This window comes from Vicugna pacos, chromosome 2, assembly GCF_048564905.1.
Source record: "Vicugna pacos chromosome 2, VicPac4, whole genome shotgun sequence".
Lineage (NCBI taxonomy): Eukaryota > Metazoa > Chordata > Mammalia > Artiodactyla > Camelidae > Vicugna > Vicugna pacos.
The window spans coordinates 20632216-20656694 of NC_132988.1; the positions used below are offsets into that span (position 1 = coordinate 20632216).

Consider the following 24479-nt stretch of genomic DNA (forward strand, 5'->3'; position numbering starts at 1 on the left):
TGGTATCCTTTTTGTAAACCAAGGACGTTAATAATACTGTTAAAAATGAAGAAATATAGAAATTCACTTTGACATTTTCCAAAACTCTTTTTAAAAAAAATTTTTTTTAAAATGTTCAGTATCACTAATTATCAGAGAAATGCAAATCAAAACTACAATGAGGTATCACCTCACACCAGTCAGAATGGCCGTCGTTCAAAAATCCAAAAATGACAAATGCTGGAGAGGCTGTGGAGAAAGGGGACCCCTCCTACACTGCTGGTGGGAATGCAGTTTGGTGCAGCCACTATGGAAAACAGTGTGGAGATTCCTCAAAAGACTAGGAATAGACTTACCTTATGACCCAGGAATCCCACTCCTGGGCTTGTATCCAGAAGGAAATCTACTTCAGGATGACACCTGCACCCCAATGTTCATAGCAGCACTATTTACAATAGCCAAAACATGGAAACAGCCTAAATGTCCATCAACAGGTGACTGGATAAAGAAGAGGTGGTATATTTATACAATGGAATACTACTCAGCCATAAAAACCAACAACATAATGCCATTTGCAGCAACATGGATGCTCCTGGAGAATGTCATTCTAAGTGAAGTAAGCCAGAAAGAGAAAGAAAAATACCATATGAGATCGCTCATATGTGGAATCTAAAAAAACAAAAACAAACAAACAAACAAACAAAAACAAAGCATAAATACAGGACAGAAATAGACTCATGGACAGAGAATGCAGACTTGTGGTTACCAGGGGGGTAGAGGGTGGGAAGGGATAGACTGGGATTTCAAAATTGTAGAATAGATAAAAAAGATTACACTGTATAGCACAGGGAAATATACACAAAATGTTATGATAAACCACAGAGAAAAAAATGTGACAATGAGTGTGTATATGTCCATGAATGACTGAAAAATTGTGCTGAACACTGGAATTTGACACAACATTGTAAAATGATTATAAATCAATAAAAAATGTTAAAAGACAAAAAATATTTTTTTAATCAGTTGCTGTGTTTTGGGGGTGGGTAGGTAATTAGGTTTTATTTATTTATTTTAGTGGAGGTACCGGGGATTGAACCCAAAGCCTCATGCACACTAAGCATGCACTCTACCACTTGAGCTATACCCTCCCCTACCCCAAAAAACTTTTATTTCTGTCTCTATTTGATTTTCCTCTCTTCTTTGAATCTGTTAATGAAATACTGCTTTTGTTAATATCTTACATTTTAATTGAAAAATGGAAGGCTGTTTGGTTTTTATCTTGAATGAATTTAAACAAATAAAAATGAGAATTTCAAAAGGCCAAATGCCAATCAGGTATGTTAAATTAAGCTCATATAGTTCAAAACGAGTTGTAGAAATATAGAAACCAGGACCCAACCTATTTGCTGTAATGGAATTGCCCTTGCTTTTTTTTTTATTTTAAATTTGTAACATGAAATATCTTTGTAGGATGGTTGCATATAATTGTGACCATACATTTCAAAGAATATCCATTCTTTTTACATTTCATTTCTTGTAAGTGGCCATTGAGGTCTATATTTTTTACTATAAATATAGTCAAGCCTTTGTTATTTCATATTAAATTTTGAAATACTGTTTATTTGAAAGCATTAGAGTTTCATAGAGGAAAAAATATAATATGGTGAAATCATGCTCTCATATGTCTTTAGTCATTTACATTGGAAATAATGAGAAAGTACCTTAGGTCTAATAAGGACATGAAAAGCCTAAGATAAGTATCAAAATCACAATTAAATCATGGCTAAAAACCCTTGATAAACTGTATTATTATATTCTCTCTTCAAAGCAGGCAAGTGTTAAGTCCTCCTTGTTGGCAGATAATAAAGCAGGTCTTATGATATCATATTAGATGGATTTTAAGTGCATGTTGATTAACATTGTTGATGCTAAAGATGCTTATTGGTATCTCATATCAGAGCATTACTATGGGCTTGGGAAAAGAATGGAATGATTCACCTGTTAACCATAAAGCAGTGAGACCGTAAATTATTGCCACTCAGAGATTCTTCTCCTGGCTTACATCAGAATAACAAAAAGAAGTAATTACAGAGAGAAACAGAAAAGGACCAGATGTTAAAGACTTGGTCCTTGTTAGGTAGACTTATATTAGCATCCTGGCTCTGCTCTGTTGTGCACAAGTCACTTAACCTATCCAAACCTCCATTTCCTCATCCGTAAAATGAGATTAATATACCTTCCTCCAGGGTTCATGTGCAATTAAATTAAAAAAGCAGATCTATATGACATTTATTAGCATTGTACAGTAGATATGCAATTAACATCGGCCATTTTTGGTGTCTTTATTCTTATTAGTTGCATTGATGAGTGATTTCCTTGTCTGCTGCACTTGGCACCATGTGGATGTTTGAAATCTCATAACATACAACCGAGACTAGCAAAGGTGTTTTAAATGTACAATACGAAGATTACTAGCTATTTAAGATTCCAAACAAATGACTGATCCAGGAAATAGAGATTTTTTTTCCCCCTCCGCTTCTGAACTGTGATTGTTACTTATTATCCCCTGCGGCTTTGGTCCCCTCTCCTGGGGCACTGCTGCCTCTGCTGGATATCTACTGTCTCATATGGCTTCAACAGCCCCACACCTCACAAACAAAGAACTAAATAAATTAAATGGATTCCACCAGCTTTTGAAATGAAAAGGTAATGTTTTTACATTCCAGAGGGCAGAGTGAACCAACTGACTCCTGTAAATTGGCGTAAGTTTGGTGGGTTTAGACAAGAAGTGGTTAAGGGACTCCAGCACTTTAGAGTGATCTACAAATAAACAGTAAGCTGTTTATATGTCTGTTACAGATTTGTCGCAAACTAAATGGCATTCGTTTCACCTGTTGTAAAAGTGCCAAAGACAGGACGTCGATGTCGGTGACGCTGGAACAGTGCTCCATCTTGAGGGATGAGCACCAGTTACACAAGGACTTCTTCATCCGAGCGCTGGACTGTATGAGAAGGTACCCCACATATCTTCAGCTTTCTTTGTTTTAAGGTCATTTTAAGGTTTAGGTTTTTCTTCCCCCCCAAAATACATATTTTGCTGGAGGACTAAACATTTAGTAGTAACAGTGCATTTCCATGGCTTAGAGCTCATGACATGAAAGATAAAATAATTTTAAATATTCCCTCTGCTTATTACAGGGAATAAAAAAAGAATGTGGCCGGATCTTGGTAATCTGCATGTAGGATAGATTTCCTTAGCTCATTTAGACCCAGTTAAAGGGCTCTGGTCCTTTTGTTTATGACACTTCAAGGGCACTGTTCATTTACGTGCATGTAGTTATGTATATGCACGAAATAAAACTAAGTCGTTACCCAAACAAAGCAACTATCCAAAAAATTACAACTAACGAGTGATCTTCCTGTGGGCGTGCAGGGTCTCTGGGTCACTAACCTCTTTCCTAAAATCATTCTCACGTCACATCACTCATCCTAAAGATGGGAGGACTCTGATCCTTTAAAACAGGAAATTAATGTCGTTACTCTGCCGACATTTAACGTGCTACGCCGGAAGTCATGTTTCTTGATTCATTTCCACTGTAATTAAATCTAGTCTGAGCCATAATAGGAAGGAAAAAGTGCCTCATCCACAACGCCTGTCAGCAAGGACACACGTTAATTAAAAACAAGCGAAACGGTCTCGTTGCTGCAGAGACTGACTCAGAAGCACGACAGGATACCCGGGACAGGCTCCCTGTCCTCAGAAGGGAATGTCATGTGATGCTCCGGAGAGGGCTGCTTCTTATCTGGCATGTCATTAGCTCCCACCTTTCTTTTAACTGCTGCAGTCCTTCCATGGCGACGGTGACGCTCGCCTGCGCTCCTTCTCCGCTGTGTTTTCCGCACTAATGAGAAGGTTCTGAAGTCCTCTTTTTCACCCCATTTCATGTCTCTTGGCGTTTTCATTGTTCGGTCAGTGGAGTTCTATCATAACCTTTCGATCAGTGTCTGAGGATGCCTCCGAGGCCTGACATGAGCATCTCAGCCATAGGAAACACATTTGCTTGTTATCAAACACTTCTTTCGAAAATAATCTCTCAGCACTCACAAGGAAGACTCAGAATCTGAGTATGAAATCCAGTGTGCGTTTAAAAAGTATAAATGTCACTGTGGACAGGACAAAGATGCAGGGTGACAAGGGCAGAAGCACAGGCTATTAGAGACCAGAGACCCTGAGGACTAAAATGATCCAACCAACATCAAGGACCTGGAAGGTGAAACTGGTACGTGTTAATTTAAGGCAGGGGTAAGAGAGTTTCCTTGAATGAGCCAGGTAATTCTTTCAGATTAGTAAATAAAGGGTGTATCTGTCATATACACATTGAACTGTGAAACTACATATTTTGGTATCGCATAAAGGTGGTGTGGAATTGACGTTATATGTACAACACATTTGCTGATGACAGAACATTTATGGGGGTTCATATTTGGATTGGGAAATAAAGTAAGGCACTAGAAATTTAACCCCAAAACTCTAAAACACTGAAGACCTTAACTTCTATATCTCACTACTCTGGTTTTATATATGTATTTTATACACACACACACACACACACAGACATATATATATATATATATATTACATATATATATTACATATACCTTCAAATCTGTCAAACTTATCCTTTGGTTTTGTGTATATATAAGGTCTGCCTGAGAATGTGAGGGTTTGTGTGTGTCTGTGTGCATGCGTGTGTGTGTGCATGTGTTTAAGGGAAATATGATGTGTTATTTTCTTGAATTCAACTGCTGTCCTTTCCCTCTGTAGGTACTGTCTTATATCACAAGGGCATAGGTTTATAAACTCTGGCAACAGGGCAGAGTAGATGAAAGGCTGGGGCTTAGGAACCAGCTGACCTGAGATTAAATCCAGGCTATGTGCCACTTACTAGCCAAGAGAAAGTTAATCTCACCCTGCCTCCTAGTACCTTAGGCAAGTCAGTCAACCTCTTAGTGCCTCAGTTTCCTTGTGTGTAAACAGATGTGCTAATAATAGTGGCTCTTAGGAATGTTTTGAGGATTAAATGAATTGATATGTGTAAAGTGGTTAGAACAATGTTTGAGACACGCTAATCACTATACCACATTTGTTAAAAAAATAAATATCAAAGGTCATGATCTTCCTGATACAATAAAATCTAGGCAATTATGAGCCTCATAATTTTTGTGGATATATTAGGACACACAGTTTGACTCCAACACCTCTTATTAAAACAAAGTCTGCTGCCGAATCTTGTAAATAAGGTTTCAAATGCAGTGTTTTATCTATTTAAGAAAACAAGCTCTTTAAATAGCACTTTTAAAATGTGTTTACAAATGCTGTGCTAGTTACGGATGGATTGCATTCATTAAAGTCAGCCTGGATAGGTTTCCTAGAAATGTTTTTATGTTAATGTGTATCATTGTATACCTGTACAAATAATCATAGAATCTGAGATCAAGGAGTCAGCTTAGAAATTCAGTCAAACGTGTTTTGCCTTGTTCACTGTATGAATAACGAAGCTGAGCTCCGCAGAGTGTTCTTACGCAGAGGCTACTGGAGCTCACGCTGGAACACAGATGCCTTAGTTGTGCTTTAACGTTATTTTCTTTGTACCAGATAAAAGAAACTCACTTACAGTTACTTCATTATGTATTTGACTGCTTCCAATTTGTTAGTTAAAATATGGTTTGTCATAAAAACCATGTACCTTTAGAAATTTGAGACTGTGTGCAAGACCAGAGTGGTCTGCCCAAATCCTGAGACCTTGAAGAGCAAACTCTAGTTCGAGAATGAACTCTTTAATTTCAACCTTATCTGTCGTGTTCGCCGTTGTATCTGGGCACTGAGCACACTGTCTGGTCCAAGCTGAGATAAATATAAATAGTACTTGAATAAATGAAGAATGGTCCAAATAGGAATTCATTCTGCCGCTTTATGCTTTTCAGAACCGGGGAGCAACTTGCTCATCTTTCTGTAGAATGATGTTTTCAGTTTTGTCCTGAGACAGTAGTTTGGTTCTTACTTTTATGTCTGTCTTGTTTCCTAGGGTTGCGCTTGGGTCTCTGTAGTGTAGTCAGTCATTAGCCAGAAGTTGTGCTCAAACAGCTCAATCCAGTGTGGCTTCCAGCCTCTGCTGATGGAGCCCTGTGTGGATTGGGGAACATATTTAAAATTCAGGAGTTTTCGTATTTGCCCTGCCTTTTATTTCCACCAGGCCCTGTTAGGTCCTCCTGGTCAGCCGAGGATGTGTGGAAATTGATCAAAGCCCTCTGTGGCTCTGTCATGTCCAGGATCTCATTTCCGGCTGCATTTATGGCTAGTCCACTGGCCTGGGGGGTGGTCCCCGTGGGAGTGCAATTTCAGACCTGCTGTGAGGTCGGCGGCCATCAGCACTTGTTTGCCTCAAAGGACACTAGTGTTTCTGACAATGCCGACATGTGAGATTTTTCCACTCTCCACCTCAAATGGGGTCAGACCCTCAGGCTGCAAAGTTGCCGGTTTCCATGGCAGCCCCTCCCTGGTAGAGGCTGAACAGAGACAGGCAGGGGTGGGAGCAGCCCCAGGCAGGAAGACCATAGACTCCCCCTCTTCTTACCAACCAGTCCTCAGTTTTCCAGGAAGAAACTCTTCTCCATTACTTGCTCAACTTTGGCTGGTTACTGGGTTCCTAAAATGATTGGTTTTGACAATGTTTTCCAGTGCCCTAGTTTTTTGGAGAGGAAGAGGATTTGCAAAGCTCTTTGCTCTGCCATCTGATAGGAGGCCCCACCCTCCAGATGGTGACCTTTAAATGCACATCGGAGCTGCTTCTGGGGCATTTAAAAACTACGTATATTTGGACCCCATGCGGTTTATCCTTGATATCTGAGGGGACCCAGGGATGCAGAATTTTTATAAACTTTACAGATAGACATTTGGAAATAAGCAAGTAAAATTATTGCCCAATTGTGACATATTTGTAAGCAAAAGTTCCAGAAGATGAAAATGAAAGTTTTGGAGAGGTTTTGATATAAATTCATAAACAAAGAGGCCACAAAGGATCTACCTTAACTCACAGTCTGAATCTAACTGTCAACCAAAATTTTAGAAACAGACCTGATTGAAATAAAAAGGTGTTCATTTGGGGCCTGTTTGAGGCTGCAGCGTGGGAAACACAGATTCAACAAGCACTTGAATTGTGTTCCACCAAACTCCAAAACGGGAGAGAGAGTCTTAGAAAGGCAATGTCGACTGGAAGAAAATGCACAACCTAAAAGTTGAGAGTGACGTTTTCTTCGGTGGACTTTCTGAGGACTTGAGCCCAGGAGGCAGTCTCTTAGAGACTGCTTCAAAGGGGTAGGGGAGGAGCCAGGATATATAGGACTTTTTGCAACAAAGACCAGGTAGTTGGAACCTCAAAAAATTACCCTTAATTAAAGAAAACCAGGTATCCCAAGTTAAGGAATTTAGTGCTTTTCTATGTATGGGAAGATGCAAGAGTCTGGGCTGACTGAAATCATTCCTTTGATATGCACCTGGCTATCTAGGGCCAGTATCCTGTTCTTTTCGATCCTGAATTCCCTCAAGGTGCACCACAGCAGGTGGCAGCAGAGGCTGGGTTGCCAGCCAGTCTCCATTCTAAGTTCCCTCCAGTCCCCCAGGGGCAACGGTAGTGGCTACTGACTCGATGGCCACAGCAGCCTTTGTTTACTGATATGGTGGGCAAGATTTTTCATTCACAGCAAAAACCACAAGGTAACAGTTCATTGCATGAGTTGTTTATCAAGAATTATAATTGGAGCTGGCAAGAAATAAGGGTGCTTGTTAAGAAAAAATTGGTTGGAATCTGAAATGGTTGCATAGTTACAAGGGGAGACCATGAGACCATAAGGTAGCAGTTGGCAGAAGTTGTTCTGAACACAACTAGGGTGTCCTTGGGTCTGGTACAGTTCAAAGAAAGTTCAAGTTCTTAGTAGTGCAGAGATGGGTCTGAGACCAGGTCCTCAGTGGTCGCCTGACTCCATTTTTGTACGACTGAACCGTGATCGCTCCATTATAATTTAACTAGTCATCGCACCATTTGTAGAGTTTTCAAGCATTTTACACTCTTTCTTTTCCTCTATTCAATATTACTTACAGCTTCATGCTCCTAACACGTGCCGCTGGTACAATCTGTTTTACTGAAATGGCACAAGATCCTCTTCAGATTAGGAAGTTGGCAAGGCATCTGGGTGGATCTGACTTTGCAAGGAACTCTTAGTGGTTGTGTCTGTTCTAAGACCAAAACAGTGATGCTCAAAGGAGTTCTAGGTCCCGCAGACTAGGTTCTGGGATGGAGCCAGAGTTGAGAACCACATAACTAAAGTCTGCCTCATATAAACCAGCCACCCTGCAGTAATTGGTTTTAGTGGTATTGCAGTAAGACTACAAGCCTGATATGTCTACCTTTCTTTGAGTTTTGAAGTGTATGCATATCACCCAATTCTCCCTTGATCATGTGTAGCAGAGATTTACAAAATGGTGGCTGAATAATGGGTAGATTTTTATTTTTTAAAAAAGAAAGGGAGAATGAAAGCAGTGTCAGCACTCAATTGTTTCTTACAGAATCACTATTGAATGCTAAGAGCCATCTTCTTCCAATGCATTTGCAATAAAGCATTTTTAGTGGGGACTTACAAACCTATACTTGATTAATAGATGATTAAGATTAGATTTAAAAATACAAAATTTGACTGGATTATAGAATGTTATGTTTTATCAAAAAAATTATTGTGTTTGGAAATTCAATGGCCACTAAAGGTAAATTAAAAACAAAAATTCCAGTGCTCTGTAATTTTCCCTTAAGAGGAACTACAGGATTATGTGTGTGTGCCGTGTACCAATCTGACACCATATTGCTAAGTTGTCTGTCTGCAACTTTTATTTTCCTTATGCTACGTTGCTCTGCAATCTGTCGTTCTATAATGGCTCTTGAAAATTAAAATAGTTGATATGCCATTAGTAAGATTAAGTGGGGTATGTTTCAGCATACAGTCTATTTATCACTCTTAAGATACAGAGTTTTAATCATTCTATTTTAGTAAATATTTAATTCACAAGAGAGAGATTAAAAGGCCCATCAGCCTCATTGAGTTTTATTATCTTGTTGAATGTCATATTCTCAGCATGAAATTTATACGTCGGGGAGCATAGCTTATGAAGTGTTCTGCTTTAGAAATAAGTGACCTTAATCAACTGATGTCAGTATAGATTCTACTTCTCATGACTTAACGCCTTTGTGGGGTTCATTTTGAGTTACGTAGTTCATTTGTGTTCGAATGGAAAAATGTCTCCCTTCCTTAGTCTTGTTTCCTACTGTGGCTTTTGTTTGTCCGTTTTACTTCTGCTTGATTGTACTAGTTGGAGAAGAGCTCCCATTGTTTCATATTATCCCCTTTCAAATATTAAAGTGAGTAATGAGCACTGCAGACACAGGTGATGGAAGCTCTCGGTTATCTTGTGACTGTTTGAAAGGGATGTGTTTGTGTAGAACAGCACGAGCGGGAACAGCTTCTCTCTTATCACGTAGTGTTCTCCTCCCTTGAGAATTTCAGTGCTGTGCTTCCTGCATTACTTCAGTTCCCATCCGTGACAAATAACAGTAATCAGCCCCGATGAGGTCACCATCATCTTAGGCTTGCTCGTAATTACGTGAAAACTGACCCCCCCTTAAAATGCTGTTACTTCAGCTGATGGTAAGGGTTTAAAAGATACTGCAGAGAGCACACACTTCTTTAGAAATCACGTTGGAGCAAATATCTCTTACCAAGAGATCCACAGATGAACCACCAGAAAAGAACTGCTCTTACTGGAGAAATCAAAGAATGGCCTACAGAACGACTTCCAACTTCCTGAACAAAGTGCGTGTGCTAATTTTAGGTGACCTTCTTTAAACATTTATGTGTGACAGATTATTTTGCCACCCAAAAGTAGTGGTTGTGAGATCTGTTTCTTTTCCTGAATTTGTTGCATATTTAATTTTGTTTTCAAGTGCTAGTGACTTGAGACCCTGTGAGTATGGAGCTGGTCATTCAGAGCAGTTACCAACTTAGACACATCTTTCCAAACAAGTCACTTCTTTTAATTCTTCAAAGTATTAACTGAGGACCTAGCCATGTAAGTGTATGGGATCGATGGGGTATTTTAAATTTAATTTAATGAAGTGAAATATAAACAAATCTAATTTAGATAAATAGAGTTAACTTCTGCCATAAACATGAATTTTGAACGTCAAGAGGACCTGGGATTAAATTCTTATTCTAGCAATTATTTTCTGTGCATCTTTTAAGTTAGTTAATTTCCAGGCTTCAGTTTCCGCATCTGCAAACCAAAGCTAATGACCTCTCTCTCTGTCCTGTAGATCTTGTGTCAAATGAGATCACCTGTTTGGATTCTCTATGCGCAGTGGCTATTGGGTGCTCTGCTTAATAAATGTTACCCTTGCTCTCGGTCGGGACTTTCCCCATCCCTACCTTTCCTGCTTATCTTTTCCCATCCCATGTTTCTCTAGAACTGCTTCTTCCGAGACTCCTGAAATTAAGGAATTTCCCTAGTGCTCAAGATCTTAGAAGAAAAGCCCTAAGATTAATACTTGTTTTCTAAAAGGCTTAGACTCCCTCAGTGACAGGGCTGGAAGGTTTGGATGTCCTACAGCCCTGCTAATAGCATCAGGGGAATCTAGGAGCAGCTGAGCATGGAATAAGAGGTTAGTGCTCATCCGTGGTCCCCAGACTGCAGTGTCTCGGCACTCAGCCAGTGCAACTTGTGACTGTCCAACTCTTGAATGGCCACAGACTTCATTAGTGATTTCAGATATCCAGAAGTAACAAGCCAGGACTTCACCTCAGGAGATGACCTGGCAAATACATCATTAGCAGAAATATGGCACTGTCATATTCATAGTCAAATGTAGACATTTATTGGGTTTCCAGTATGTCAGAGCACCATGCTAAACAAAGGGTAAACTTTATAACGTAAACTTTTGATAACAGCAACTAATAGCCAATGAGGTCTTCTTGTGCACTAAGAATTACATTAAACATTCTACACGAGGGACCTTTACTAATCCCCACAATGAGAATATGAGATGTATGAGGTCACATGCTTAAAACTATTACTATTAGGGTGGATCAGAGGAGAAAAGGAATCATTGTGGGTTGAGGTAGTCCTGAGGGAGGTAGGGTTTGAACTTTGTCTTGAAGATGAGTATAATTTAAGGTAAGTAGTAGGGAAGAGTTAGGAGTTGGTGGCTGAGAATACGTAAGTGGTTAAGGCTAAGAGTGTTACTTATTAATTCATCACATTTGTTAAGTGTCTGTTTACAAACTGGTCCCATGGTGTGTGTCGCATTCAACAACTCATATTGTTAGGCGGACATCATGTTTTTGAGATCTTTGTTCATATATAAGATCTAGTTCTCGCTTTTTTTATAGCCATATAGTATTCTTTTGTATAAAGGCCACACTTTATTCCCTGATTGAATTTTAGGTTGTTTCCAATATTTTGGTACCATAAGCAATAGTGTAATAGACATGTTCACATGTATAAATATGAAGGTACATAAACATATAGGTGGGGTGGCTGGTATTTATATTGTCAGCTTTCCTGGATGCTACGAGATTGCCCATCAGGGTAGCTATGCTAATTTATATCCCACAGGCCATACACATGTGCTCCCATTTTTCCACATGCCCCAATATTTGTACTATAAAAGTTTACCAATTCAATGGGTACAAAGTGATATCTTGATTTAATTTGTATTTTCCCAATGATAAGTAATACTGAATATCTTTGTCAACATTGATTGGCCATCCCAGTTTCCATTTTGGCAACTGATCTTTATTGTCCCATATACTGAGGGGTTTGCATATAATTATGACTTTAAAAAAGGTTTCCAGCATTTATGAAGCACTGCTTTATTGTGTTTAAGTCAAGTTCTAGAAAAGAGGGATTCAGAAATGATGGTCTTTAAAAATATTTTTATTTGTTTTGTTTCTTTTCTTTAAAAATGAAAGCACAGTGAAACAGGACAGAGGAGTCTCTTGGGTTTGGAAAGAGAAATACACCGTGTTTTGACAGGAGCCTGTGACATAATCTGAGACTTTTTAGAGCTCCATTTTTGACAAGGGAGGGAAACTTCCAGCTGAGACACAGACAAAAATCTATAGGCTATTAGGGAGATGATTGATGCCTTTGTACTTGGAAAAACAAGGTGTAGCAGGAACCAGTCCTAGAAAAGGCTTGTTCTCATTAAAGAAGTCAGAGGTGCAGGCAACCCAGGCCTGCGTGATAGGTGGAGACCGGGTATGCGAAAACCCAGCAAGTTCATTTATGCGCCTGGAAGGTTGAGATGCAAGACGCAAAGAAGTGAGTGGTGTAGCCTCATAGAACATATTAAACTTGAACGCTGTGTTCGAAGAGAGAATCAACTCAGAATTAAACACGTGGATATGGAACAAATATCACAGTTCTATCTCAGATCGCGTTTGCTTTTAAAGTTTACCTCTTTGTTAAGGCATTCAGTTTCCACATAATATTCTTCCCAAATCTCAGTCATTCATTTAATCACCCAATTTTTTTTCCACAACTGTCACATGTACAATCATTCATTTTAACTTTGTTCTGGGCAGGGATATCCATGAAGTAGTACACTTGTTATGTTTGTTATGTTTGTCCTAACGCACGTGAGAATAAATCAAAAACTATTAAAATCGATGTATTGTCAGCATACCACGTAAAAATTCTTGCCTTCATCAAAGTGCTTACTACACTCAGGCAAACACTGTCATTAAAAGGGTTTCAGCCCTGCTTCTAACCTGAATTCTGGTTGTGGTACTCCCGTCTCTAACCCAAGGTAACAAATTGAAAGTCTTACTGGGAGGCCCTAGAGTTTATGGAAAAGCAACCAAAATATTGCAGACTTTCCTCCTGATCAGAAGATCACAGATGACAGAGAAGTTCAAATGCCCAAGATGATAGACTTATACCCAGGGACAATGGTCTCGCGTCCTAGAGGCGAAAATATATTGTGCACAATTACACCCCATTCTCTTCCATTTAGGGAGCCCATCAGAATTCATGTGAGTGTGAGCAACATCATTTTAGGGATCAAAGGTAATTTATAAACCATATCATTTCCAAAATTGGTAGTTTCTCAGTGGTGCTTCTCAAGTATTACAGCATTGTTTCGGGGAATCACTACCCTGAACCCTCTAAAAGTGAAGCCCTCCCAGGGAGGCCAGGATGTCATGTGAAATAAGTACAGTCCACAGCTTAAGACGGTTTGACTTTTAGGATTTGGGGATTTTTCGATGATGTGAAAGGGATACACCTTCAGTAGAAAGTGTGCTCTGGATTTTGAACTTTGCTCTTTTCCCGGGGCTAGTGACACGCAGTACACAGACCCTCTCGTGCTGCCGGACAGCGGCAGCCACAGTTCCATGCCGCCACGGAATCCTGAGGGGGATCCACAGACAACCATTGTGGTTTTCGCGTTCAGTACAGTATTAACTTACCTGAGACGATCAAGGCTATGTTATTACATAAGCTCTGTGTTAGGTGATTTTCGTGCAACTGTAGGTTAATAAGTGTTCTGAGCAGGTAGTAAATGCATTTTTGACTTACAATGTTATGCACTTCAAATGAGTAATATGTGTTCTGAGCACTTCAAATGGATAGAATTCTTTAAGATTTTTTTCTTTTTTAATCTAGTGGCCTCATTCCTAGTTCAGTTTTATGACATAACCCTTGCATTTACTATTTCTCACTTTCCATTCTTGATATCTTACTCGATTTTATGTATCCATTTAAACTGCCTTAAATTCATTTTAAAACAAGGCATGGTGTAAGTACTTCAGAATAAAAATCACATAAAATATTCTATACCTGCTGTGCTCAAGGTTCTTTCTAAATCTGCTCTTAGCACTGGTAAAATCAGGTTGAATAATACTGATCTATAGTTTTTTTTTCAAATTGCAAAAAAAAAAAACTAGTCTGACACATAAAAATCTGAATTTATAGGTTTTCAAACTGATGTCTGTCTTCTTAACTATTTGAGAAGATAATGGCATTATATTTTTGTGTGCTTCAGAGTTTGTAAATCACCTTGACTGCTCTCTTGCTCTGGATAATAAGAGTACAGTAGGTATCATCTGTTGTGCTGCTTCTCTTCCCTAATTTAATTTTATAACATAAATTCAGAGATGGAATCTTTATAACAGATAGTTTTATTTGATGTTGTGATAAAGATTTTTTTTCTCTTGGGAAGACTAGAACAAAAGTGAGAAAAAGGCATATTACAGCTGTCAAGAGATACTATTTTTGGTAGAAAAGGAGAGGAAAAATGCCTTCCTCTTCACAAGACTGAATTGATTTTACAGCAGCTGCTCCTGAAATAGATAAATTTATTGAAAACTCCTACTATCTCTAGTCCCTTTAAAAAAAAACAAAACATTTTTCCTATAAGAAAACAAACTTCACATGAGTATGTGCAAGGGACATATAATCAAATATGACACGATCATAAGGTCAAAAGGCAACTGAGGCAGCTGTGTAGACGTGCCGTGGGTTCAGCTTGACCGCGTGCCAAATGTGTAGAGAGCCCAAACTCCAGCCAGCATTTGCCAAGTTCAGCCTTTTTCCTCTGCGGTTGGATTACATAAATATAATTTTATCATGCACGCTAATATCTTTAAAGTTGCTAATGAATTATGTTGTTCCTGAACAGAGTACAGATATCCTAGATAATTGGAAATTAATTCTAAATCAGGAGGCTTTTCCAGGGGGTGGGGGTTAAAATAAATCTTTTTTTTTCTTTTAGAAAGTAACACAATTTGATATTAATTCAGTCAATGATAACCTCCCCAAATGCAATCCTTCAGGTTCTTTTATAAATGAAAACTCTGTGTTACTGAGGTTGTAGTCTCAGATCATAATGGAAAATGGAAACTGTTTCATTTCTGTGTAGGGCAAGGTGAAAGAAAGAATGTCATGTTTTTTCACAGTCTGCTTTTTGTAGTTTTATGATAAATGTGTGTATGTTTATTTCGCCACCTTTGCCCATGTCTCTTGAATAATAAAAGAAGGAAACACTAACAATCATGGTGTGGACGCTGGGATGAAAGGAAAATGAAAAATAGTCCATATTCTAACAGGCTTTAAGCATTTGGGGATGTTGGTATATTAGTGCTAATGAAAATGAATTTATGTCTGTGTATTTTTTTTTAGCTTGAAGCTTAATTTAAAACTGAGTCATTGCCTTTTGAATACCTTACCTCCCAATAAATGTTAAAATAGTATTAGCACATTTTGATAATATGCTGGTGACCTCTGCTTGTTTATTCCTGAAGTTTGATTAGTAATGGAAGCAAAATGTTAATTTAACTCATTTTATCAAAATCAAGAAAAAAACAAAACCAAAAGATCTGGAAAGAATCTGGACCTGTGTGTGTGGAAGGTTGAGGGGGAAAAAAAGAAGCTTTCTGATTTATGTAGAGTTTGATGAGGTGAACTTTCATCTCTCATGGACCCTTGGCCAGGGATGGCGAGGGTCTTCAGGCAGGTAGGGCTTTTTGCTCCCTGCAGAGGCAAGCCTTCTGCTTGTGCAGATCATCTGGGCTGAATATTTCCCCCCAGCAGCTAAAAGAGAAAATTGCTGCAAGGAAGACAGATAGTCTGTACTCTCCATAGACGCCTATTTCTCATCCAAAGAAAATGCTGAGCAATCTGATATGCTTGCCATGCCCCTCAAAAAATAAATAAATTACTACTGAAGCAGCATTCTTCTTCACATATAAATGGCATCTGTTGCACCGTTATCCTCGTGAGGTCTTAAATCTCCATTGGTACCAGCATACCTAAGAGCAAAATATAGAATTTCAGCTTAGGTCAAACATTTTATTGAAGAATCTGAACAAGTATAGTTAGCATTGTTTTGTCCATTTCTGTCAAGATACATACCTGAGGCCTGCAATATGTTTTCCTGCTGAATCGGTGTGGGAAGGGAAGCAAGGTGTCTTCTAGTCCAACAGCTGGCAGTATCTTACATTAATGAGTATATGCCTAAGAAAGTAATTATTTTTTAATCTGGATACTGTTCGGAAGTCTATGCTAACCCTAGGGTTTTCAGCGGAAGGCTCTGTACTTGAACCTAATGTGACAGTGGGTCATAGCAGACACTCTGGAGTAAGGAAGGACATTCCTTCCTCGAGTCTGAGCTGATTCCACTGTGAGAAGATGTGCTTCTTTGAGCAACAGTGAGAATGTATACAGAATTACTGGAGCAAGGTTAGACCTCTGTGTTTGAGGAAATAGTCTAATGCCACTTCAGAGAAAGCTACTTTTCTTTGGCACAGTGAATTTGACAGCCTTGCAAGAATCATAATCCAAATAAAAGAACTGAAATGAAGAAGTAAATTGCAATGAACTTTTTTTTGATATCGCTCTGACTTCCTTTAGAGGCCAAAGATATAGATATTAAGCAATACATATATATATATATAAATGATTTAATGTTTGCTTTGTTTATACCTAATTTGATCTTGGTTGTAAATTACACTTTCATTCAGATGGCCCAATCATTATGACTCCGGAAAGATGTACCCATTCTTACACTAATGTTTCAGCCACTATGTTTAATACTAAGGAAAAACAAATTCCACTGCACTATCTCAGTGAAATGAGACAAATGGAGAAAAGAAAAAGAACCATATGTTGACACATCAACTTCCCCCAAATATGCCAGATGCTTACTTCGCTTATTATTTTCATGGGTTGGTGAAGGACCACAAGGTTTTGGTACAGAAGAAAACATTGTTTTTCAAGCCTTGATTGTCACTCTCCTAAAAGTCAGATTTCAAACTACTTTCATTTCCATGCACTTGTAATGCTTCGTATTTATGATGTTTTAAGACTGCAACGTTTGGAAAGGACTTTAGAGATGACCTAGTGACGCTGCCAACCAAGGCAGGAATTCTTTATACAACACCCCTGACAGGTTGTCAGCTAACCTTTACTTGCACACATCCAATAGCAGGGAGGCTGTTGTTTGTGTATCAACCCATTCTGTAGTTGGACAGCTATACCTTTTATAAAATTTACCTACATGTTCAGCCGAAATCTGTCACTCTGTGACTTCCAATCATTAATCCTTTCATCTGCCTGGATCAACATAGAGTAAGTCAGTCTAGCCTTCCTTCTGTCGGCCCACAAGTGTTTGAAGATGGTTGCCGTATTCTGCTTAATTGTTTAAGTTCCTTCTAAGACGTAAAATTAGATGTAACTCCTTCTGCCCTGCCAAAAATCTATTGCCACCAGCTCTCAATCCTTTTTTTCATTTTTAACACCTGTTTATAAATAATAATATAGAATTACAAGCAAAACTGGACACCATGTTCTAAATGTAATATGAAGAACACAAAGCAAAATAGGATGAAAGTCTGCATGTCCCTCCCTCCCTCCCTCCCTCCTTCCTTCTTTTTTTCTTCCCTCCTTTATATAGTGCTTACTATGTACCAGGCACTTTTCTAAGCACTTGACAAGAACTGACTTCCCTAAACCTTATTTTAACCCTAAGGACTGAGTCTTCAAATGAGGAAACAGTCCCAGAGGAGCGAAGTGATTTGCTCGATGCCTTACAGCTAGGGAGCGGTGTGAGGCCATCTGACTCCAGGTCCCTGCTTCTAAAAGCCTAGGCTGTCTCTCTTGATCTGCATTTATCTCTCTGTTCTTGAGTCCGTAAATCGCATGACCTTTATAACAATATTGTCTCACTGTGTCACAAATTGAAACATGTAGTCCTTTGTCATATATATTGCAGCCTAGCAAGGTTTCTCCTGCGCTCTCCTGGGGTAATTGATATTTTGCAATGAAATATAAATGTATATATTTTTATACTTGTCCACCTTACCCTGGGATAAGTATGGTGGCCTGAATAATTACAGTGGCCACATTATATATTTTCTGTGCTTTAAAAAATGAGACTGAGTTTTATAATAGAACATATTTCTGAACAATGATATCTAACTATTGGGTAATTTAAGGGCCCTTAAACCAAAAATCTATATAAATAAGTAAATAAGTGAATATTTAAAAGAGAAATTTCATGGAGGCAGTCTTTCTGGGCAGAGTGAAATGCCTACATTGAAAAATCATGCAAAGTACAAACCCAAAATTTATCCATGTGTACATAGCGTGTAGCAACTCTGGGACCAGTTTGTGGTTGATTCTTGGCCTCACCAGACCACAGAGTCTTGACCAAGTTTGCAAGTTGGTGAAATAGACAATTTGGACTTGGTTCAAGTTCACTTCAGTTCCCCACTGAACAAGCAGTGCCGGGATGCCAAAGAAAACAGGGTAGCAGTGAGGAGCTGCAACTACGTGGGACCTGCCAGTTCCTTTTCCTCATAAAGGCTCACCCAAAATACAAGGGGGCCGGGGAGTGAAGTGAGCAGTCAGACCCCTGAGCTAGCTCAGTTTGGTGCCATTGGTGGGGTGGAGCCGTGTCTCCCTCAAGGGTCTACTTACCACCACAGAAGGCAAATTTACGGCATGATGATGACCTACTTTGCTCTGTTTCTTTTGCAACATGGAGCCTACACAGGCTGTACTTGGTTGACTACAACGCTATTAATTGTTCCTACAAAAGTATTCCACTCTATTCCGGGTTAATATTCCACTATGTCAGACGCCATTAACCATAAGGAATAGATGGTTCTGATGACTTTTTCATGTTAAAAAAGGAAGCATTTTTTGATTGCATATTATTTACTGACCGCCATGTTTCATGTTACAGATATATGTGGATATGGTATGTTTCTTGTCCTCAAAAAGCTTCAGAGCCTTTTGGGGGAGAGAATTGCATGCAAATAAATAATGATGGATTAAGTTTTTTATGATATTATGTATAAACTGCTTTTGGAAACATAGATAAGGGCACAGTTAATTCCCTAATAACTGGTAGGGGAAGTGTGGGGCACTGTCGGGGCCTCAAAGAGGAGGTGGCCTTTACGTTGGTATTATTATGAGACAGGTAAATTAAGGAAGAATATATTCCGCCTGCAAGAGACATTGATGCTTCTTTTTTAAACAAAAAGCTATTAATTACTCTAGAAATTTCAGTATGTTTTGCTAGCGGCCTAAGATTGACACATTTTGACAGTAAATATTAAAAGTAGGTTACTTTATCAAGTTACGATTTCTGAGGAAGCAATGACCCAAAGAAAAGCTAGAAGCATGACTTGTATAAGCGTCCAGGTTTAGGAGCCCTTATGCCTCCACAAATACATCATTTCCTTGATGATTTCTAACTTGCCTGCACCTTTGCCCCTTTATAACTGGCTTCCTTACACTGAGGCAACCACGACAGTATTTCTGGGCTAGAAGTCGTGACACAACTAAAAACTTAATCTCTCCCTTTAGTCTTAGTGTTAGTTGACCTCCCTCCAATACTTGTAAACACCATTGCTACTCAACCCAAATGAACCTCCATCCTTTATTCCAAGAATGAGGAAAAGCTTGTGTGAGAGCCAGACAGCTGGCAACAGATAATCGTAATCCACTTTTGCCTAAGAACCCTCCCCATTTAATACTAGATTAATTAGTTTTATTTAAAAGACTACTTTTCCAAAATTGAATTTTAGTTTTTCTATTTTGTGTTTAAAAATCTCAAACCGTTCTTGTTCTTCAGTTCCTCATTCATAATTGCCAGGCGAGAGTGGTGTAAGAATTCTTTAACTTTCAATGGCTGCTTTAAGCATCATACTGAACTGGAGAGTAGCTAGTCTCACATACTATTGTGTGCTGTTGGAATAGAGAACAGATTAGACCTAAAATAGCTTCCTCAAAGATGCTCAAGGAAAAAAATAATAATAAACGAGCACCATCTGAGAAATAATAGCTCAGTGATAGAGTGATGTTTATTTTTAAACCATTTGTGAATAGGACACAGGGGGTTAGTTAGAAATGTCTCCTTTCTGTTATTTATTTGTACTGTTTTTAAGAACTGAAGAGACATTATCTCGTCAACCTTAAAGTATATACGAGAATCAGATAAAAGATAGACAATAACTTTCCTGTTTGACCAAGACCTGCTTTGCTGTATGAACTTGGGGTTCATACAGTATTTACCATGGCCACCTCTGTCTTTAAAGCCCAGAGTCCTTGTGTACCTCAAAACTGTGTGTATCATTATAACTAACAGGAAGGACTGCAAAGTCTGAATCTTTTTTTAGATGCTTCTTAGAAATCAGTGATTGTCAGTATTAATAGTGGTCTCTTTAACCATCAATCCAACTTTAATGCACTATGCTATTGAAAATGGGTTAGTTAAATACTGCTGTGGTTCCTGTGACTTTGGAATTACAGGTGCACAGAGTAGGTCCACAAGAAATATCAATTGAAATAATGAGACAAAGTTAAGAATCTAGAAGGTTCAGATTCGGTGTACACTCGTATGTGCTTGGTCACTCTTACATCACAAAACACCTTAATAAGCAATCTGTAGCTAGTGATGGTAGTTAGGATTAGGTGACTGTGAAGCATCCACACAAATGCAGTAGAGCGGACCTTTCTGAATAAGATAGTACAGATAGAAAGACCTTCATCTCCTCCCTTTTTGCAGACAGTGCGTAATAAAGACTAAGTGTCCCTTATGTTCATTGTTATCTCCACTCCCTGAATACCTGGTGCTCAACAATGCCATTATCTGTCTGTGGATATGTTTAAGCATGAGTTAGGAATCCTTTGTGACTATCCAGCCTCCGATGATCACGGCACTAGTTTTAGTAATAGATCAGAAAGTATTCAAATAAATGTGGCAGATCCTTAATCCAGGCAAGCACACACCCACAATTAAGTTAATTCTCAATAAAAGAGAAAAAGAAAAAAAAGGGACTCTCTGGACTGTCTGTGGCATGACTGGTTTTTGTGTTGCCGTGAGTGTGCACAGTGAGCTGTCTCAGCCTCTGTGTTTTCAGCTCCAGGGGCAATCTCTGTCCCTGTCGTTATGCACCATCTCCCTCTAAGCAGCACAACGGGGACAGCAGAACCCACTTCAGTCTCAGTTTTATTTAATTCCCAACTGGAACTTGGAATGAGGCCGTAATGAACTTGAACTTGCAGCAGTGATGATCTCATCCATGCATAGAAAAGCGTTCAGGTATCGTAGCAGTGTTTCCAGAAACTGCTCTGAAGGCATCCAGTCCTTCAGGAGCAGCTAAAAACCAGTGTTCTGGCTTCCCACGTTATTACACAGAGCACAGGGCAGACAGCCAGGTTTTGCTGTATTTTACTTTATATATAACAAGATGACAGAACAGCATATAGCATGACCAGAGGATTCTTCAGTGACCTATAGAACAACCTTTCCATCAGAAGTTTCTAAATTAACTCATAAAACATCAGCAGTGTTATCTGAAGAAAATACATGAAGGCAAAGGTTGATAATGTATAATATCACACTAAATATATTTAGGGATATGTTGATTAGAATTATAAAATATTTCTTTAAAAAAAGAACAGATCTCCCCAGTGTCCAAATAGCTCCCCAAGACCATTTAGGCTTCTAAGAAGACACAGTCATTCCTTCAGCTGTCAGGGACATCATTTAGTATTTTATTACTAAAGTACTAACTTACATTTTGTGGACATAAGTGAATGATGGTTCTTTCTTATGCATTTAATAGGCCAGAATTCAAGTAGGAGTAAGTTAAGCTTCTGCTGGATGAGAGAATGGTTACTGGAGTTTATGTCACCAGGTAAAAATGGACACAAGAAAGACCTGAATTGGGGTTCTTACTGTATCATTTTTGCTCTCTGGTGGAGAGATGGGTAGTTCTCAACTCACTATTTTCCCACAATTTTCTACATCTATGTTATCTTTTCCATGATTTCCTAAAGAGAAATCAAAAGATTCAGGTAAATACTGAGTTAAACATTCAGGCGTATCTAAAGTGTTTTTTGAGAACCTGGACCAAGACTACAGGTACCATTTTAACTTTTCTCTTTGTGAGAATGTGGTCGCCCGCCCTTGGGACAAAGCATGTAAGTCAGGATCACTCCTGTTTCTTAGTAAGACACCACTGTTGGCACCACTACCACCAATGTCTAGAAACATACAAATTTTCTTTCTGTCGATAACACAGAATGTTAACATCCGCTTAGTACCTGCTTTGGACCAGCCAATACTATTTCTCACCAGATTCCCTTTCCTGACTGCCTCCTGGAGGCCCATCCTCTGTGTAGCAGTCCGTATTGATGTTGAAACGTACAGCCGAATCTTACTTATACACAGTCAGTTCTTCATGATCCCTTAACCAGTTTTTTGACAACTGGCTTTCAGTGCATTATCTGCTTTTATTTAGAGGAAGGAATTAAAAGAGTGAAAGTCAGTATTTTAGCCATGTGGTTCTGGAACTCAACAACACCACCTGACTAAAAATCATAAAATCAGCTCCTAGATCAATGGCACTTCACATGGATATGACCCATGGACCTTTTTGTTAACTGATTTGTGGTTTGGAGATATGGTGCATGGGTGGTCTTCCATATTTCTTAATATTTTGCCTTTTAACGAATCTTGCAAGTCGTCATTTATTAATTTGGCCATAAAATAAATTCCTACCTATTGATAAATTCACCTTTCTTGGAAAGAAATGTACTTAATGTCCACCACGTAACCACAAAACCCGTATTTTAGGCAAGTGCAGCTATTGTAAAGTCTTGGGTATCAATCATAGCTTATATGGTTGGTTTTATTGCTCATATTGCTTTACTTTATGTTTTGCCTTCAGAATTTGTCACCCACAACATATACTTCTTGATGTGATCTCAGCTGCTGCTGTTGCCTTTTAATCCCATGTTTCCCTCCTGGCCTCTTGTCCTTTGACTCCCATCCACCAGTCCACTTAAACTGGCCAGTTGCACATCACTGATTGCTGCCTCCTTGCCAAAGCCACTGACATAAATAACAATCTTATTTTTATGAGATACTCTTTCTCAAACTTGAGTCATGCGTTGACCTCTTTCTGTAGAAATAATTGTTACATATCTTCCTTTCTGACATAAACTATTTTTAGTATAATGTTACTTACATGTGCCCAAACATAAAACCAGGTAAACACTCTCTATGCCCTTAACCATTATGCAACTATAAAGCCAAAGCAAATGGACAGGTTACACAGAACAAAACTGACAAAATTTGAGTCAGTGCAGTTCTTTTCCTGTGACACGAGACTGTTTTGCTGAAGTTATATTGCAGGTGACAGCAGTTCAGTTTGCCTACACTTTCTGTGCTGTACGACACAGTTCTCCCATCACTGTTTTTTAATGAGTATAAAGACTTCTGGGTAGCATCTGCAGTTATTTCATTATTTTATTATTTCATGCGCTCCCCAGAACATTATGACTGTCCCAGGCAATACTGTACTGTTCTCCCACTGCCCGTGATGATGGTGTGTAAAAGTTGGGACCAGTGTAATCATAAACATGATACACGGCTTAATTACTTGTCTGTTGACTGAAATCTGCCGTTTCTTCCCCTCAACCTGTCTTTGGCTTTGACAAGCCATCCTGGTCCTTTCTTGTTTGCGTCCCATCTTGATTATTTCAATCTTCTTTTCCCTGGCTTTTCTGCTTCCAATTTCTCTACTTCAGTCTACCCTGCATCGTATTTTCAAAATAATTTTTCTAAGACCCAAGTATCGCACGTAGAATCATATGATCTTGTAATATCATTTCATCTCCTCTTATCTCTTTGTTAGACCATGCCCTCCCTGTTTCTCTCACTCAACTTGTCACCAATTCTTTGCATAAATACATGTCCCTACATGCTCACTGAGCAAACATGAAACAAATACACTGAACACCACAAATCTTTTCCTCTGCCTTTTTTCTTTTCAGTTCTTTTTAATATTGTGTCCTTTTACTGAGATGCCCCCATTCCTTCCTGCCATCTAACTCCTGCTGGGGCAGTAGGCATAAACTGGGGCTATCCCAGGCAAACTGGGATGTGTGGTCACCTGAAGCCTAAGCCCACACTGAGAACCTTAGACTGAAAACCTCTATTTCACATATGGCAATGCTATGTGTTTTTCTCTAATCATCCTGGTCATGTTGGGCTGCCCTAGGTCGACTGTAAGGCCACGTATGCAGGTACTAAAATCTACATAGTTTCTTGCACGATGCAGAATGTAGAAAAGGAAAGTGCAACACAGTTATTATGAGCACAGACTTAGGAGTCAGAAGGAACCGGATTCAAATTCTGTCTCTACCTCTTATTACCAGTGTACACTTGGATATTTACCTAATATTTCTGAGCTTTCCCATTTGCAGAATGGATCTTTGTATACCCCACAGTAGTGGTGTCAAGGTTAAAGAAGATCAGTGGGGTGAAGTGATTGGCGTTGGTGAAATAGTCTGTACTCAATATGTGGCGACCCTTCTTACT

At 38.9% G+C, this 24479-nt stretch overlaps 1 protein-coding gene across 5 annotated transcripts in view; it reads left to right on the top strand.

Moving 5' to 3' along the window:
- Positions 1–24479, top strand: part of INPP4B (inositol polyphosphate-4-phosphatase type II B) — a 659032-nt gene that overhangs the window by 614514 nt on the left and 20039 nt on the right. For all 5 annotated transcript variants that reach the window (XM_072976523.1, XM_072976505.1, XM_031692309.2 and 2 more), the window contains one exon: positions 2839–2993. In XM_072976523.1, the coding sequence (XP_072832624.1) occupies positions 2839–2993 (155 nt within the window). The remainder of the gene's footprint in view (positions 1–2838; positions 2994–24479) is intronic.